This window comes from Hordeum vulgare, chromosome 3H, assembly GCF_904849725.1.
Source record: "Hordeum vulgare subsp. vulgare chromosome 3H, MorexV3_pseudomolecules_assembly, whole genome shotgun sequence".
Lineage (NCBI taxonomy): Eukaryota > Viridiplantae > Streptophyta > Magnoliopsida > Poales > Poaceae > Hordeum > Hordeum vulgare.
In genome coordinates, this window is record NC_058520.1 from 375032816 (window position 1) to 375049697 (window position 16882).

Genomic DNA, 16882 nt, shown 5'->3' on the forward strand with positions numbered 1-16882 from the left:
TGGATTACTCTGGAACCTGCCTGCCATACTTATGGCCAGGCTAACGTCCGGTCTAGTGCACAGCATTGCATACATGATAGAACCTATGGCTGAAGCATAGGGGACGGTGCTCATATGCTCTCTATCCTCATCAGTTGCTCGGCACTGAGTCTTACTCAATCTCGTACCTTGTAAAACTGGCAAGAACCCTTTCTTGGACTGTTCCATTTTGAACCTCTTCAAAACTTTATCAAGGTATGTGCTTTGTGAAAGTCCTATCAGGCGTTTTGATCTATCCCTGTAGATCTTAATGCCTAGAATGTAAGCAGCTTCTCCTAGGTCCTTCATAGAGAAACTTTTATTCAAGTAATCCCTTATGCTCTCCAAAAACTCTACGTTGTTTCCAATCAGCAATATGTCATCCACATATAATATTAGAAACGCCATAGAGCTCCCACTCACTTTCTTGTAAATACAAGATTCTCCAACCACTTGTATAAACCCAAATGCTTTGATCACCTCATCAAAGCGTTTGTTCCAACTCCGAGATGCTTGCACTAGTCCATAAATGGATCGCTGGAGCTTGCACACCTTGTTAGCATTCTTAGGATCGACAAAACCTTCGGGTTGCATCATATACAACTCTTCCTTAAGGAAACCGTTAAGGAACGCCGTTTTGACATCCATCTGCCAGATTTCATAATCGAAAAATGCAGCTATTGCTAACATGATTATGACGGACTTAAGCATCGCTACGGGTGAGAATGTCTCATCGTAGTCAACTCCTTGAACTTGTGAAAAACCCTTTGCCACAAGTCGAGCTTTATAAACGGTCACATTGCCGTCAGCGTCCGTCTTCCTCTTAAAGATCCATTTGTTCTGAATAGCCTTGCGGCCCTCAGGTAGTACTTCCAAAGTCCACACTTTGTTCTCATACATGGATCCTATCTCGGACTTCATGGCTTCTAGCCATTTGTTGGAATCTGGGCCCACCATTGCCTCTTCATAATTTGTAAGTTCATTGTTGTCTAACAACATGATTGACAAGACGAGATTACCGTACCACTCTGGAGCAGCACGTGGTCTCGTCGACCTGCGTGGTTCGACAGAAACTTGAACCGGAGTTCCATGATCATCATCATTAACTTCCTCCTCAACCGGCGTCGCAACGACGGAGGTTTTCCCTTGCCCTGCGCCACCATCCAGAGGGATGAGAGGTTTGACAACCTCATCAAGTTCTATCTTCCTCCCACTCAATTCTCTCGAGAAAAACTCCTTCTCGAGAAAAGCTCCGTTTTTAGCAACAAACACTTTGCCCTCGGATTTGAGATAGAAGGTGTACCCAACTGTTTCTTTTGGGTAACCTATGAAGATGCACTTTTCCGCTTTGGGTTCCAGCTTTTCAGGCTGAAGCTTTTTGACATAAGCATCACATTCCCAAACTTTAAGAAACGACAACTTTGGCCTTTTGCCATGCCACAGTTCGTATGGTGTCGTCTCAACGGATTTTGATGGTGCCCTATTTAAAGTGAATGCAGCTGTTTCTAATGCATAACCCCAAAACGATAACGGCAAATCGGTAAGAGACATCATAGATCGCACCATCTCTAATAAAGTACGATTACGACGTTCGGACACACCATTACGCTGTTGTGTTCCAGGCGGTGTCAACTATGAAACAATTCCACATTGTCTTAAGTGAGCACCAAACTCGAAACTCAGATATTCACCCCCATGATCAGACCGTAGGAACTTGATCTTCTTGTTACGATGATTTTCAACTTCACTCTGAAATTGCTTGAACTTTTCAAATGTTTCAGACTTGTGCTTCATTAAGTAGACATAACCATATCTACTCAAATCGTAAGTGAAGGTGAGAAAATAACAATATCCGCCGCGTGCCTCTACGCTCATCGGACCACACACATCGGTATGTATGATTTTCAACAAGTCACTTGCACGCTCCATTGTTCCGGAGAACGGAGTTTTAGTCATCTTGCCCATGAGGCATGGTTCGCACGTGTCAAGTGAATCAAAGTCAAGTGACTCCAAAAGTCCATCGCATGGAGTTTCTTCATGCGCTTTACACCAATATGACCTAAGCGACAGTGCCACAAAAATATGGCGCTATCATTGTTAACTCTAACTCTTTTGGTCTCAATGTTATGTATGTGTGTATCGCTATCAAGATTCAATATGAACAATCCTCTCACATTGGATGCATGACCATAAAAGATGTTACTCATAGAAATAGAACAACCATTATTCTCTGACTTAAAAGAGTAACCGTCTCGCAATAAACAAGATCCAGATATAATGTTCATGCTCAACGCAGGCACTAAATAACAATGATTCAAGTTCATAACTAATCCTGATGGTAACTGAAGTGAAACTGTGCCGACGGCGATTGCATCAACCTTGGAACCATTTCCTACGCGCATCATCACTTCATCTTTCGCCAGCCTTCGTCTATTCCGCAGTTCCTGTTTCGAGTTGCAAATATGAGCAACAGAACCGGTATCGAATACCCAAGCACTACTACGAGAGCCGGTTAAGTACACGTCAATAACATGTATATCAAATATACCTGATTTTTCTTTGGCCGCCTTCTTATCAGCCAGATACTTGGGGCAATTGCGCTTCCAGTGACCCATACCCTTGCAATAGTAACACTCTGTTTCAGGCTTAGGTCCAGCTTTGAGTTTCTTCGTCGGATTGGCAACAGGCTTGCCGCTCTTCTTTGAATTACCCTTCTTGCCTTTGTCGTTTCTCTTGAAACTAGTGGTCTTATTCACCATCAACACTTGATGCTCTTTACGGAGTTCAGACTCTGCGACTTTCAGCATCGCAAACAACTCGCTGGGTGACTTGTTCATCCCTTGCATGTTGTAGTTCAACACAAAGCCTTTATAGCTTGGCGGCAGTGATTGAAGGATTCTGTCAGTGATAGCTTCTTGCGGGAGTTCAATCCCCAGCTCAGCTAGATGGTTTGAGTACCCAGACATTTTGAGCACATGTTCACTGATAGACGAGTTCTCCTCCATCTTGCAAGCATAGAATTTATCGGAGGTCTCATACCTCTCGATCCGGGCGTTCTTCTGAAAGATAAACTTCAACTCCTGGAACATCTCAAATGCTCCATGACGCTCAAAGCGACGTTGAAGTCCCGGTTCTAAGCCATACAAGACTGCACATTGAACTAGTGAGTAGTCCTCCTTACGTGCTAACCAAGCGTTCTTAACATCCTGATCAGCTGTAGCGGGTGGTTCATCTCCTAGCGCAGCATTAAGGACATAATCCTTCTTCCCAGCTTGTAAGATTAGCTTAAGATTACGAGCCCAGTCTACAAAGTTGCTTCCATCATCTTTCAACTTAGCTTTCTCTAGGAACGTATTAAAATTCAGAGTGATTGTCGCGTTAGCCATGATCTACAACATAAATATATTCAAAGTGGACTTAGACTATGTTCAAGATAATTAGAGTTTAACTTAATCAAATTACTCGCTGAACTCCCACTCAAAAAGTACATCTCTCTAGTCATTTGAGTGGTTCATGATCCACTTACACTAGCTCAAGTCCGATCATCACATGAGTTGAGCATAGTTTCAGTGGTAAGCATCCCCATGCTAATCATATCATCTATATGATTCATGATCAACCTTTCGGTCTCATGTGTTCCGAGGCCATGTCTGCACATGCTAGGCTCGTCAAGCTTAACCCGAGTGTTCCGCGTGCTCAACTGTTTTGCACCCGTTGTATGTGAACGTTGAGTCTATCACACCCGATCATCACGTGGTGTCTCAAAACGACGAACTGTAGCAACGGTGCACACTCGGGGAGAACACAATTTCGTCTTGAAATTCTAGTGAGAGATCACCTCATAATGCTACCGTCGTTCTTGCCGGGGGGTGTAACATCGGCTTGCCGGAGATCTGAGGCCCCAACAAAAGATTCAGACGTCGTGAGAAGAAGTGCCGCGACACGACAAATAAGTCAAAAACTCTAGATGAGATTTTTGAGTAGATAGATTGTTTCCCTTCTAGAGATCCCGATCTTTGTATGAGAAACCTACGCACAGAGGAACCTTGCTAGGATCAGTGCACCTTGGTTCTGTTTCGAAGTTGCTCAACAGACCAAGCGGCTACGCAACACCTTATTTCACCTCGAGCTGCGCTCGACTATTTAAACTGTTGCACTGAGTACAACAAGAAGTCTTGCCGGTAACGATCCCTCCGACGAACTGCTAAGGATTCGTTCCTCAAAGCACTAGCGGCAGGACCAGTCAAGCCGTCAAGCTTCCGAACAATGCAAAAGATGTATCATACGAAAAGGGGGATCCGACAAAAGGGAAACAATATTTCATTCATTTGTTTGAGGCAAACACAGACATATTACATGGATGAATTTTACTACTCTAACCCATGATACTGTCTTTGGCAAGGGACAATGCTTGCCAGACAAAATTTCAAGAAGACAAAAACTGTGGGGCCGCGGCGCAACCTAGGCTGGTTCCTCCTAGACAAGCATTGCGCAGAGGAGAACGGGGCGAGAAGGGACGACGCGGCTAGGAATCAAGCGCTGCCAGGAAGATGGGACAACGTCGGTTCTTCCGGCGCATCGGTCCCAACTCAGGAGGAGGAGAGCCGCGGACTGACGGTGATGGTGCGGTCGGCGGTCAGTCCGAGGTCAGATCCTCCTACCCAGGCTTAGCCTGCCGAGGGTCTGACCCGTACCAGCTGTCGCTCCCATCTGTCCCTTCCTCATCGCTCCCACGTGAGGAAGGGCTTTCAGTCCTGCTCGAGCTCTCTTCGCAGCAGCTGATGTGTACATCTGAGCTCACATATATCTTGACGGAGAGCAGGTTGTCCGCCATCATCTTGAAGCGGAGAATGTGCCCATCCGAGATATTGTGGGCGCGAGCGAAGCTCTTCCACCCACGGCCAAGGAACAAGAGCCGAGGCCCCACATACTCCATGACCACCGGTACGACGCCGTTGCCGCAGCCATGCACCCGGAGCCACAACATCAGGAGCTTCTCTTCCTCCATCGCCTTGGGGAAGTCGCTGGGGAGTTGAAGTCGGGTCCTGATGCGGCCTCGCAACTTGACAAGGAACTCCAACGGAGTCCTTTCAACATGGGTCCCCGCAGGAACGAGCCTCGACGAAGGCGGAGATGCTAGAGTAGCAACCCACCTTCCCCGTCCACGGCCTCCGCGGCGACCACGACCCCTTGCCCCTCTGCCACCTCGGGCGCTCGAGCCGTCCTCTGCAGCTGCGGCTCCTGAAGCTGTAGCATGATCTGAACGGGATCCTCTCGCCGCTCTGGCGGCTGAGGGTGGCCGCCCTCGTCCCCTAACCATGATTAGGGGCGAGCGCCACCTGAAGCTAAAGAAGATACTGCATAATAGGCTGGGGGTGCTGTGCATTTCAGGAGTTGGATGGATGAGCAAAACCCCCGCGCAAACCCCCTAATTTATAGGGAGAGGCACGGGGGCTAGCCCTCCTCACTCCAGAAACCGCCGCCCCTCTCGCCCAATCGCCCACGGTCACGGGTGAACAGGGAGCAACCCTGCTGCACCAATGCATGCAAGGGCGGGCCCTGCCACGGCTGCGACTTTTAAGTCCACGATCGCCACTTTCCTGACCGTTACTCTGCATGCCTCACGCGTGGCGAAAACGCTTCGGGAGGTGGGATAGCCACTGCGCGCATGCCTCTCCACTTCTTGCGTTCGATGCACGACGTGGGGAAAGACCACTAGCAAGGGCTCCAGCCTACAAGATACCCTATCATAGAGGCCCGTGCACCACTTTGGGTCTCGCCCAACAACGCCTCGCACGCGTGTGTGGCTCGGGCCCGGGGGCTCCTGTCGGTGCACTGAAGACTGGGGTCTCCTGTGCCCCAGACTTGTGCACGGGCGCCGCAACCCCTTTGACGACAAGGCACGACGAAGGCTGGCAGGAAGATTAATCCCCAAGCTCACCAGGGCCACACCCCTCCAAGGGTGTGAGGAATAGGTCTAAGCTACAAGGCCCCGGCAAGCCTTTCTTGCCGGGAAGACGTCCAAGGCCCCGACAAGCCTTTCTTGCAGGGAAGACATCCAAGGCCCCGGCAAATCCTCCTTGCCAGGAAGATAGACAAGGCCCCAACAAGCTTTCCTTGCCGGGAAGGCAGACTAGGCCACTGGCGAGGGCACCATCCCGGCAAGCCCCCTTCGCCCCCAGGTGTTCCCTCCTGCCACAGCGCCACCGACTACCACAGCGCCAACGCATCCCTCGCGCGCCAGCACAACACCCAGGTGTCGAAACACATGCGTACATGTCGATACCATCCTGATGCAGGTCACAAGACTGACGAAGCATTTACTGTCCCTAACACCGCGATAGATGGATAACAATGAACCATGTTCATTGTATAGCTCGTGAACCCACTGTTGAGCACTGTTGGTGACCCCTTTGCCTATAAAAGGAGGCCCAATGCTCAGTTCTAAGGGGTTAGACACTTTGGACATTGGCCACTAGGCAATCACTGTAGCAAGTAATCCTACAGCGAACACCTAATACAACAAACAAAGCAAGAGTGGGGTTTTACGCACTAAGCGGCCCGAACCTGGGTAAAAACGCTCCCGGTGTTGATCGCTAGATCTGCTATTGGCGCCACCCCTCTCCCCGCCGAACGATCAAGGGATCCGTGGAGGTTCCCATAGGTGTCACTCGACAATGAGTAGTTAGATCTGATTTAAAGTCTTGTTGAGTACTTTCGTAGTCATGTTTGCTTAAAAACTGTTGCAGACGACACCCACGAACCATATGGTGGGTTTTACCTAGACGTTGATGAGGGAGAGTAGCTGTCCCAGTTACGATCCTGAACCCTTGGGAGGATTGTACATCGTCACGTTGTGCGCCTATTTTATGTTTTCACTCAGTGTACTCAGACATCTTTACGCTTCTGCTCGGTTTGCAAAACTTGCTTGTATGACTTGTGTGCTGGGTCATGAGACCCCTACCTATATGAACATATCATACAAGGCTCTTCTGAGCCTTCTAAATAAATGTTGTGATGTTGTATGGTTATGTTGCCATGCCATTGTTGTATCTACGCATATTGGGCATGTCATGCCTATGTGTGATGCACTACGATATGTATCGGGTTCGACACCTGGTTGTGTGCCTTTAGTAGTAATCTTTACAAGGAAATGACCTTTTGTGCTTTCATCGAGCCTTGGTAGCTTGCTACTACTCCTGACACATTGGTTAACCGACATGTATCCTTATTTGCTGATGTGTCTGTCCCTTTGGAAAAATGTCAAGCGGTGTAATGGAGTCCATGTAGCTTGCTATGACTCGTCTACCCTCGCTATTGGCCGACACCTGCATTTATGTGTTACGTATGTGTGGCTTTGTACGGATGTGCCACTTAGGTTTATAACAAGTTATGTCGATCCGGGTTCTTTAATATTGGAATGCTAGCGACATATTCACATACGTGAGTCAAAAGACGCAAACGGTCCCGGCCAAAGTAAGGTGGCAGCCGTGAGGATAACCGTACGTGAGACCGCAAAGTGATGTAATATGTTACAGGCTAGATTCCTATGGCTTAGGATCAGGGTCCCGACACTTTGTAGTGTCATATTTATATATTTGCAGACATTCTTATCATTCTATTGAAAAAAACTAGATGGACACAACAACATGCGCCATCATGGTCTAGTCGTAACAATGATGGAGTAACTCTTTAGGTGTCCATAAAGTGGGTCGGGAATTTCGTATTTTGACTATACTGAAGTTGGATTGAGAACTTCGTGCAATTTATAGTTTATTTTGTAATGCCACATACATGAAATAAAACATATGCATCCAGCAAATCAAAAATGAAAATTATACACCTGCTTCATCTTTTTGAAAAAACATATATTAATGCATATATACATTTGTAGGTTGTGTGTCATATGAGTACCTTGTGCGTATGTGCTCATTCTAATCTAAAAATGTAATAGTTGACAAGAACCTTTCGACATGGCTACACCTTACAGGTAGCCAAATTTTCATAATGTAGAATTGTCCTATTTGACCTGAAAAAACTCAGCATATTTAAACTATATATGGTTACATAATTACATGTCGTATAGGACCTTGTTTTCAAGGGAAGAAGCAAACCCGGTAGTTTGTGGACATGAACTGGTGGTGGCAATTGGTGGCTGAGTATATGAACCTCTTAGCAAGCCACTGGCAATGCCTTTGTATGTAACTTCTGTGGGATGGAAGCCATCCCATGATGCATATTTTTGTGGGTCATCGCATACCTTGTAGTCTCCATGCCCACATCCTGCAGTTGCAGACACACCGTATGGTCCTCCTTCACCACAACAAGCCACCAAAGGATCATCTATCCCTGAACAATAGTTAATGCAATGTGTAATGGGGGATCAGCAAATAAAAAAAATTACACTTGATGGCTCTGTATGTTTGTATAGGAGCTATAAATAAATAAAAAAATCAATTTTGCCAACTGGTCAATAGAAGCAGCAACATACACAATGGTTCATATGGAATATGTTCATTTTGCAAAGGCACCAGAGACTGGTATGTTAGTTAGTAAGTATTTTTCTTGTATTATATGAAGTGTTCTCATAGTAATAAAAAGAGATGGCTTCGAACTCACCAAATTGTTCGGGAGAATTGAAGATCTCCATAGCAGCTCCATAGTAATCAGCATATATGATCAAAACTCCAGGATGAAGCTTTCGCAAATTTTCCAACTCATCCACAAGAAGTTTGTTATGGTATTGTGAGAACTCGTTCATCCAACGGATGCAACCCGTCTCTGGTTCATAATCGTCCATCTTGTCACTCTTGTATGTCGTGAGGTAGGCTGGGATGCACCCAATTGGTAGGTTGCCAGGAACTAGCAAAGTTTTGGCACCTAGCTCAACCAGATCCTGCAAACTCAATTCATTGTGCATTATTATCTATCTACGCCTGCGCTATTTTTGGAGTTGGTACAGAATATTAGAACTGGCGATAACGGCAACAGCAGCAGAAGCGGTAGGGAATGACTCACGGCAATAGTAGAAGAGATTTTGGCAATAATACTTGGTGTGAAGGAGCGGATCTTCTCAAAGGGCACCCCGTAGAAAAGAGGTAGATTGTAATCATTGCCTCCAATTTCACCAACCAAGAAGAGAGATTTGCTCATCATGTCCATGCAATCTGTTTCATTTGTAAATTTTGTTTTAAATTATTATACAAATATAACATCTATTTTAAAAAATAGTGTTCTGAAATTACCAAGAAACAATATTCTATAGCATTGAACACAACATAGTTTGCAAGAACAGTTCTCACAATCTGTCGAAAACTTAAGTATTCTACAATGGGGACACACTATAAAGGCTCAAATTAGGTTTACCACTAATATTATCTATCACATTAGAATGCAATTCAGAATTTAAGTCTCGGGTAGCAATTGATTTATTTTTAGTGTTATTGTATCACCACAAGTTACTAGGCTTTCACAAATCATGTCATTGGAAATGTTCCATATTTTCCAACATCTACCGGCGAAGCTATATCTCCTCTGGAACGAAAGCAATGTTGTTGTAAATTTGGTGGGGGAAAATCAAGCAACGTAAATTTTTGTGGTGTATGTGCTGAAATTTCTACTTTGTGGCTACAACTGAGTAGGTTTTTGTGGTGTATGTGCTGAAATTTCTACTTTGTGGCTACAACTGAGTAGGTGTGTTCCATAATGACTGAAATACGAGAGATATGGAATGTGTGGCTACTTGCATTCAAGTGAAACCATTGATTCATCATCGCGAGAACATGGATATAACATATTGTTCTTCCGATGAATTATTGTCCCTAACCATCAATTCATCATCTCGAGAACATGAATATAACATATTGTTCTTCCGATGAATTATTGTCCCTCCATCATCGTTCATTAGTACATTTTCTCTTTTGAAGTATAATTTTGTTCTATTCTCTTATGGAGCAAGTAAGAACATATGACCCTTCATTGGCTATGGTCTATGCCCTTCTATCTTCCAAGCAATTTGAGTACTCATTCCTATTGTTGAGGAAATCGCTAAATGGTAGCTGCTCAGTTGGCTGACCAGTAGGGGACTAATAGGTTAACCGGACATTATATCTATTAGTCGGACGATTTATTAGTTTATCGGCTACTCATTGACCTTATGAGTGGGGATGAATTGGCAAGTTAACTGGTTAATCGAACGAATTCTTGAATATGGCTCCCTCGATCAGGGTTTATAAAACTTTTTTGCGTTTTTTGATCATGAGTTTGACTTGCCAAATATGTGTGATGTGTCATCAAATAGGTGTTACATGAATGAAGTTTTAAAACATATATTTTTTTTTATATATAACCCATATTTAGTTAGTCAAATTGATAACCTAGAAGCATGTGCACACCAAATAAACTTGAACAGAGGGAGTATACGCTATCCAACATTCTTGCAACACCGCCACCTGTAAGAGCGTATTTCTCCATGCCTGGTTTTCGTAATTCATGGCAATCCCTTTGGACTAATGGTTGTCTTGAGTTATATTCAAAGGATTTGTCCATAGGCACTTCTTGAAGTCCATATGTTGGTTTCAAGGAGTTTATATGGTGACCAAGGTGTTATTGAAGGTTTTATCCAAAGATTTGTCATGTGAGAGTTGACCTTATTGCAAGCATGTCTTGAAGAAGAAGATTGTGTGAGCATTCATGTTCACCTTCAAGACATCATCTTTATAAAGAGAGAATATAAGATACAAGGTTGATCAATACTAAGTCAAAGAGTGAATCAAGTTGATCAACACAGAAAGCGTACCAGAAGTACCAATAGGGATCAAGTGATCCAATGGTATTTGTAAGTATTGTCCATTACGCTTTGTGTACTATCCCATGGTCTATGTGAGAGTTCTTTGTGGGGTTAGGTATGTTTCCATGGGCTTGCGTTAAGAGGAAGATCTTATACAACCCATGGAGGATGAAGCATCACGAAGAGTTCATGCTTGAAGTTGGTTGTCCATTATGATGACAATGGACTTGTGAAGATGTGTCAAAGAGTTTCTCGCCCATAGTGGAGTATGGGGAGCAATCAACTAGTCTTCATCGAGGCAATGCAATCAAGAAAGATAGTGCATCTTGAGAAAGTCAAGATCATCATCATATAAATCAAATGGACCATGTGCAAGGTATAGGTTTACCCTTTATAGGTTTTCTATTTTACCAGTCTCATGATGGTAGTTGGGAGACTAGGTTATAGGATAGATTGTCATACTATCAAGGGGGGCTCTCAAGTGAGTAGCTTGATCATGTCGTTCGTTGAGAGCTCAAACCATTTGCATCCTTGCATCATCTTTGTTGGTTCTTGTTTGGTGTTTCTCTTTGTGAGTATTAGATTTGATGATCATCTTCATGACAAGTTCGAGTTCATAAAAAATGGAGTCCATATGCATCTTCTATGATGTTTTCGATGTTAGAGTTTTTGTCGGTTCTTCATTTTCATACTTCCTCTTCTTAAGATAACCTATTTTTTGGATAGCTCTTGTCGTCCTGAATCCAACAAGCTCGAGTTTGCTCAATTCGGAGCTCTTACGTGAAAGTTATGGCAGTTTCATTTCTCATGACAGTTTTCCGTGCTCACGAGGTAGTACCGCTCGGTACCACTATGTACTACTGCTGCTACTACCGCTTATTTTGATGGTTCTGTTGGTCTGCTCTTCACTCACGGCAATAGCACGGTAGTAGGGCGGTAGTACCGCCCACGCGGTACTACCGCTCTCTAGTACCGTTGCTACTAGTTCTTATTTAGTGGTACTGGTCTCTTATTCGTCTCAGCCGTAGTAGGGCGGCAGGAGGGAATAGTACTAACGCTTACATTAGGTCTACATCCCCAGCGGTAGTACCGTTGGGTTGGTCGGTAGTACCGCTCTGGCGGCACTACCGCCTCGAGGTTTCTGCCGTTTTCATGCTTTTCCTGGAACTACCATGCTAAGAGGTTGTACCACTTGTGCATGACCAGTGCACATAACGGTTGGATTTGGGGAGGCCTATAAAAGGGGGTCTTCTTCCCCATTTCTTCTTAACTCTTGAGCTCGTGTTCTTCCCCCATTGTTGACCTTCTTCGAGCTTGCTAACACTCAATCTTTTGAATGATTCTTGCTAGTTCTTGAGGGGAAAGAGAGAGGAGATCTAGATCCACATTTCCACTAATCGCTTTCTCTAGATCCACATATCCACTAATCGCTTTCTCCTCTATATGAGGGGAACCCCTTGGATCTAGATCTTGGAGTTCTTTGTGAGCTCCTTGTTCTTCCTCTCATATTCCTCCATAGATTTTGTTGTTGTGGAGGAATTTGAGTGTGAGGGACTTGACCACTTCGTGTGTTCTTTCCATTGCATTAGTTGCATCAGTTTGAGTTCCCCATGGTGATACGTGGAAGTGAAGTTTGAGAACCTTATTACTCTTGGGTGTTTGGGCACCCTAGAGTTTGTGTCTTTTGGGCGCTTTAGCGCCTTAGACGGTTGGTGGTGCCTTGAAGCTAAATCATTCTGGTGTAAAGCCCCGGGCAAGCGTTGGGGTCTCCAATTAGGTTGCGGAGATTGCTCCGAACAATTGAGGTCACCTCGAAGCCATAATCCATTGTGGTGAAGCTTCGAGGTGTTGTTGACAGCCTACGATTAAGTTGTGGAGATTGTCCCAACCTTTTTTGTACGGGTTTGGTGACCACCCTCAAGGGTCCTTAGTGGAATCACGACATCGTGCATCGTGCGAATGCGTGGGGAGATTATGGTGGCCCTAGTGGCTTGTTGAGAAGCAATGTGCCTCCACACCGTTCAAAACGGAGATTAACATCCGCAACGGTGTGAACTTTAGGATACATCTTCGTCTCGACGTGCCTCGTTGTCTCTTACCCGAGCCCTTTACTTATGCACTTTACTTTATGATAGACATATTGTTTTTTTGTTATATATCTTGCTATCACTTAGTTGTATCTTGCTTAGCATAAGTTGTGCACATAAGTGAGCCTAGTTCTTTTAGATTTTGTCCTTGGCTAATTAAACGTTAGTTTTATTTCATATTTTTTCAAGACTAAACCGTAATTATTTTAAAGCGTCTATTTATCCTCCCCCTTCTAGACGACATTCACGTCCCTTCACCACCTTTGCAACATTCTTGCAAGAATTCCCTTTTGTAGATCAGTAAAAACGTAGTTAAGAACCTCAATATGTTGTCACCACTTTTGCCCTAAGTTACGAACTATAGGTTAGAGCAAAACAATTCTTCCCTCTATATATGAAGTTATAAGTAAACGATTTGATGACTATTTCCTAGTCTACATGCAACCGTTAAATCTTACTCCCTCCGTTCCTAAATATAAGTCTTTTAAGATATTTCATTAGCAGTCTACATAGGAAGCAAAATGAGTGAATCTACACTCTAAAGTATGTCTATATACATCCGTATGTAGTCCACTAATGAAACCTGTTTAAAGACTTATATTTAGAAACGTAGGGAGTACATGGAAATTCATGCATGTTTTTGTGGTTTCTTTTAGGAAGAATTAGTATTGCGCAAGGTGTTGGATTCTAACCCACAACTTACAACTCAGTTTCTAGATTTTTTTTGTTGCCTTATCAGCAAGGTGTTGCACTGAAAGCATATCCACTGCACCATTGTTGTTGTGCAATCAGAGTATCCGATTTGGAAAACACACGTTAGAGATTTCCAAAATTACTGAAAATAACTTGGCAGATAAACACAAAACATATTATCATGTCTATTTGAAATTCCGTCCAAAACTCATGAAACAAAAAGGTCAATCATGTTATGAATAACGTTAGTAGCCGACCTTTTGTTTCTGTTGCTCAAGAAGTGGCCCATATTTGAATTTAAATTTCATGACATTGTAGATAAATGTTATACATATTTGCTAATTTATATTTAGATTGTTTGGCAACATTCTAACATGTGTTTTCTATATCTAGTGCACCGATTGCACCTTAAGTCTGGGTACACGGGATACATCCACTTGTTGCCCTTTGTTCTCCTAACGACCTTCTTGGGAACTAATTATTATCTAGATGCACATTTTTTTCTGCCACTGTTGTTCAGATATGACAGGTTGTTAGAACCATTTCCCTATTTCGTTACGAGGTGCATTTCATTGTTTTCGTTAACTTAATATTCAATTATTTCATTATTTGGTCATTGGTTAGTTTCAAAAAATGTTATATCGAGTTGCATATATATGAAAACATTCTCTTTTTGGATGAAAACATTAAGTTTAAGCGATCAAAGCAGAAAAAGAGAATGGAGAGATACTGAAATTATTAAGCAATTGGGCCTAAAAGCATCTTCAACAGATGTGTGGATGTGCGACATGCAAAAAATAAAAAGACGCCGAAATAGTGTTTTCGTACGCGTGTGATAGCTTTTCCAGACGCTATAAAATTTAACGGCCGCAGTAGCGCTTCAACATGCACGGTAAAGATATAGCACGCATGTCAAACATATACAAAATAATAAAATCAACAATAATAGTTCATCAACAAACATTAAAATTCAAATTTAAACTAGCAAGCAAATTGAAATTCATAAAACATGCTAATAAAATAAATATATACCTAGATTGCTCCTCCTCCTCGGTGGTGTAGTCCGACGACGTAATAATCGCGTCCTCCCACCGAGGATTGTTCGAGTCCCGGTTCGTGTCTGGGTTGCTTAACTGGAAATCGCGAGTGCTTTGCGCTTACACTTGTCCTGGCGACGTGTAATTCGCTCCGTGCCCTCTGCTCCTAGAACTCGTTCTTGGCAGCGACATCCTCCAGGAAACGCGCGGGCCACTCCGTCATGGCGTCCTCGTCCCTCTCGACGATCATGAGGCGGCGCTCCCGGTTGCGCTGGACGCGGCGGTCCTCCTCGGTAACCACACGCGGGGAAGGCACAACTACATGCGCCTGCTCGCGCGTGAAGATATCGTTGAAGTTCATCTGCGCCCGAGGCTGCCCGGGGCGCCACACCGCCGTGTCGTAAGCGTGAACGGCCTCGTGGGCCGTCTCGAACGTGCCGAGCCTGAGGCGCGTATAGCCGAAGCAGATCTCCACGTATAAGACGCAGAACGGACGGGCATGAACGCTGCGGTAGCCCGAGCTGCTCCAGGGGCGCGACGGCATGACGGGCGCGACAGTGACGAGGTGCTGGGAAAGGCAGGGGAGAAGGCGCGGCGAAGCGCGGGAAGGAAGTGTGACGGCGGCAAAGCGTGGGGATAAAATGCAAAAAGGAATGGGGCGGTTGAGAGCGCAACGCGAGATTTAGCGCGTGCTGGCCGACACCCATGTTGCCGTTTTTCATTGCACGCAGAAAAAAAATTAACGCGTTTGAGGGGTCATTTGAGGAGTCCGACCGTAGATGCTCTTAGTGACCGGACCGGTCCCTCAAATGACCACTCATATAACCCACATGAGAGAAGAAAAAAGTGACCCAATCGGACTCCTCATATTATCCCTATACGTCTGGCTGTCCGCGAACCTGTATATTCATCTCAAATATAAAAAAAATTTGAAGGTTTGCGGACGCGAATGCGTCTCGGTCCGCCATACAGGACACCACCCCATCCTAGACCATTTCTTTTTTCATCAATCATGTGCAAATGATCGGACATATAAGAAAATAAAAATAAAAAATGTAAATGTACAGACAGACAAACACAGGACAGGTTCGGTCGCTAATCGGGTGCGTTTACGGCCGTTTGAGTGCCGAATTTGTAAGTGGTGGATCAAGATCCTGTAAGTCCATGTCAAAACGGAAAAGAGAAGGGGGTTGAACTAGCATACCAGCGACGTCGTTGGGGCAGAGCAGGCCGAGGAGGTCGCGGAACCACTCCATCTCCATGTCAAGGTGCACCGTGTCTGCCCGAAACGCGGGCACTCCATTCTCCCAGAAGAAGTCCGGGCTCAGCGCCGTGGCGCCGGCCACGGCGAAGTTAGCCCCGCCGACGAAGTCCTCCGCGCTCCGCCCGCTCAGGTACGGTGGCACGAATGGCAGCCCCAGCGCCTCCGCTGCCCACACAGATTTCAAGTTAGTATGCATACTCTTGCTACCAAGCTGGCTGGTTGATGGATCCAGCGAGCCGTGTGGTCGTGCCGTACCGATGAAGTCGATGATGAGGCGGCCGTTGGAGGATCGGCCGGTGGCTTTGTGGAAGTAGGTCTCGCCATAGGGCAGCCTGGTCGCGGCCTCGTAGGAGTCGTTGCCGTAGAGGTAGAGCACGTTTCCCGTGTCCGCCAGCGAGTCTCCGAAGCTGAACACCCGCGGATAGCACGCCGGATCCGCCCGCGCCTGCGCCGCCGCCAGTAGCAGGAACGCCGCCGCCATGATCACCGTCACGGAGGCAGAGGAAGGCATAACTTCTTTTTCTCCCCGTGGCCCGTGGAAATGTAGGAGTTGTGGAAGGAGAATGGATCTACGGGGGCGCAAGGAAAGAAGGAAAGAAGAGGACGCGACGTTTTTACCAACCAAACTCACTTTCGCGGGGCCATCTGTGATCTTGATAGGCCACCCACAGATGACACGGACAGCGCTGAAAATTATCAGTGTGCCTCAAATGATTTGCGATTAGAGCACCCCTCGTATCCGTCAGTGATGGGTTACAAAAAAGATTTAACCAGACCTTTTCCGACCGACCGTATCCAGCCTAAATATAGTACGTATATAGGATGGCCCTCGCACTACTGCTTGATAGGCCTGACCTATCACCGACTGCACCATTGTCTAAAAAAAACCCACTCCAGGCGCCTTGCTTCGAACCCTAGCTCATTCTCTTCCTTCGTCTCCTTCTCTACCTCTTCGAACCCGATCCCATCGAGTAGAATGTCGAGTGCCGGCAGC

At 45.3% G+C, this 16882-nt stretch overlaps 1 protein-coding gene across 1 annotated transcript; it reads right to left on the bottom strand.

The window, feature by feature from the left end:
• Positions 1-7871: 7871 nt before the first annotated feature.
• On the bottom strand, positions 7872-16490 carry LOC123443900 (GDSL esterase/lipase At1g28600-like). Its single transcript, XM_045120450.1, has 5 exons — positions 16144-16490; positions 15829-16053; positions 9037-9185; positions 8638-8914; positions 7872-8367 (listed from the first exon to the last, which is right to left on the bottom strand). Exons 1-5 carry the CDS (start codon positions 16397-16399, stop codon positions 8090-8092), a joined length of 1185 nt encoding a protein of 394 aa, XP_044976385.1. The 5' UTR covers positions 16400-16490; the 3' UTR covers positions 7872-8089.
• Positions 16491-16882: the final 392 nt, after the last annotated feature.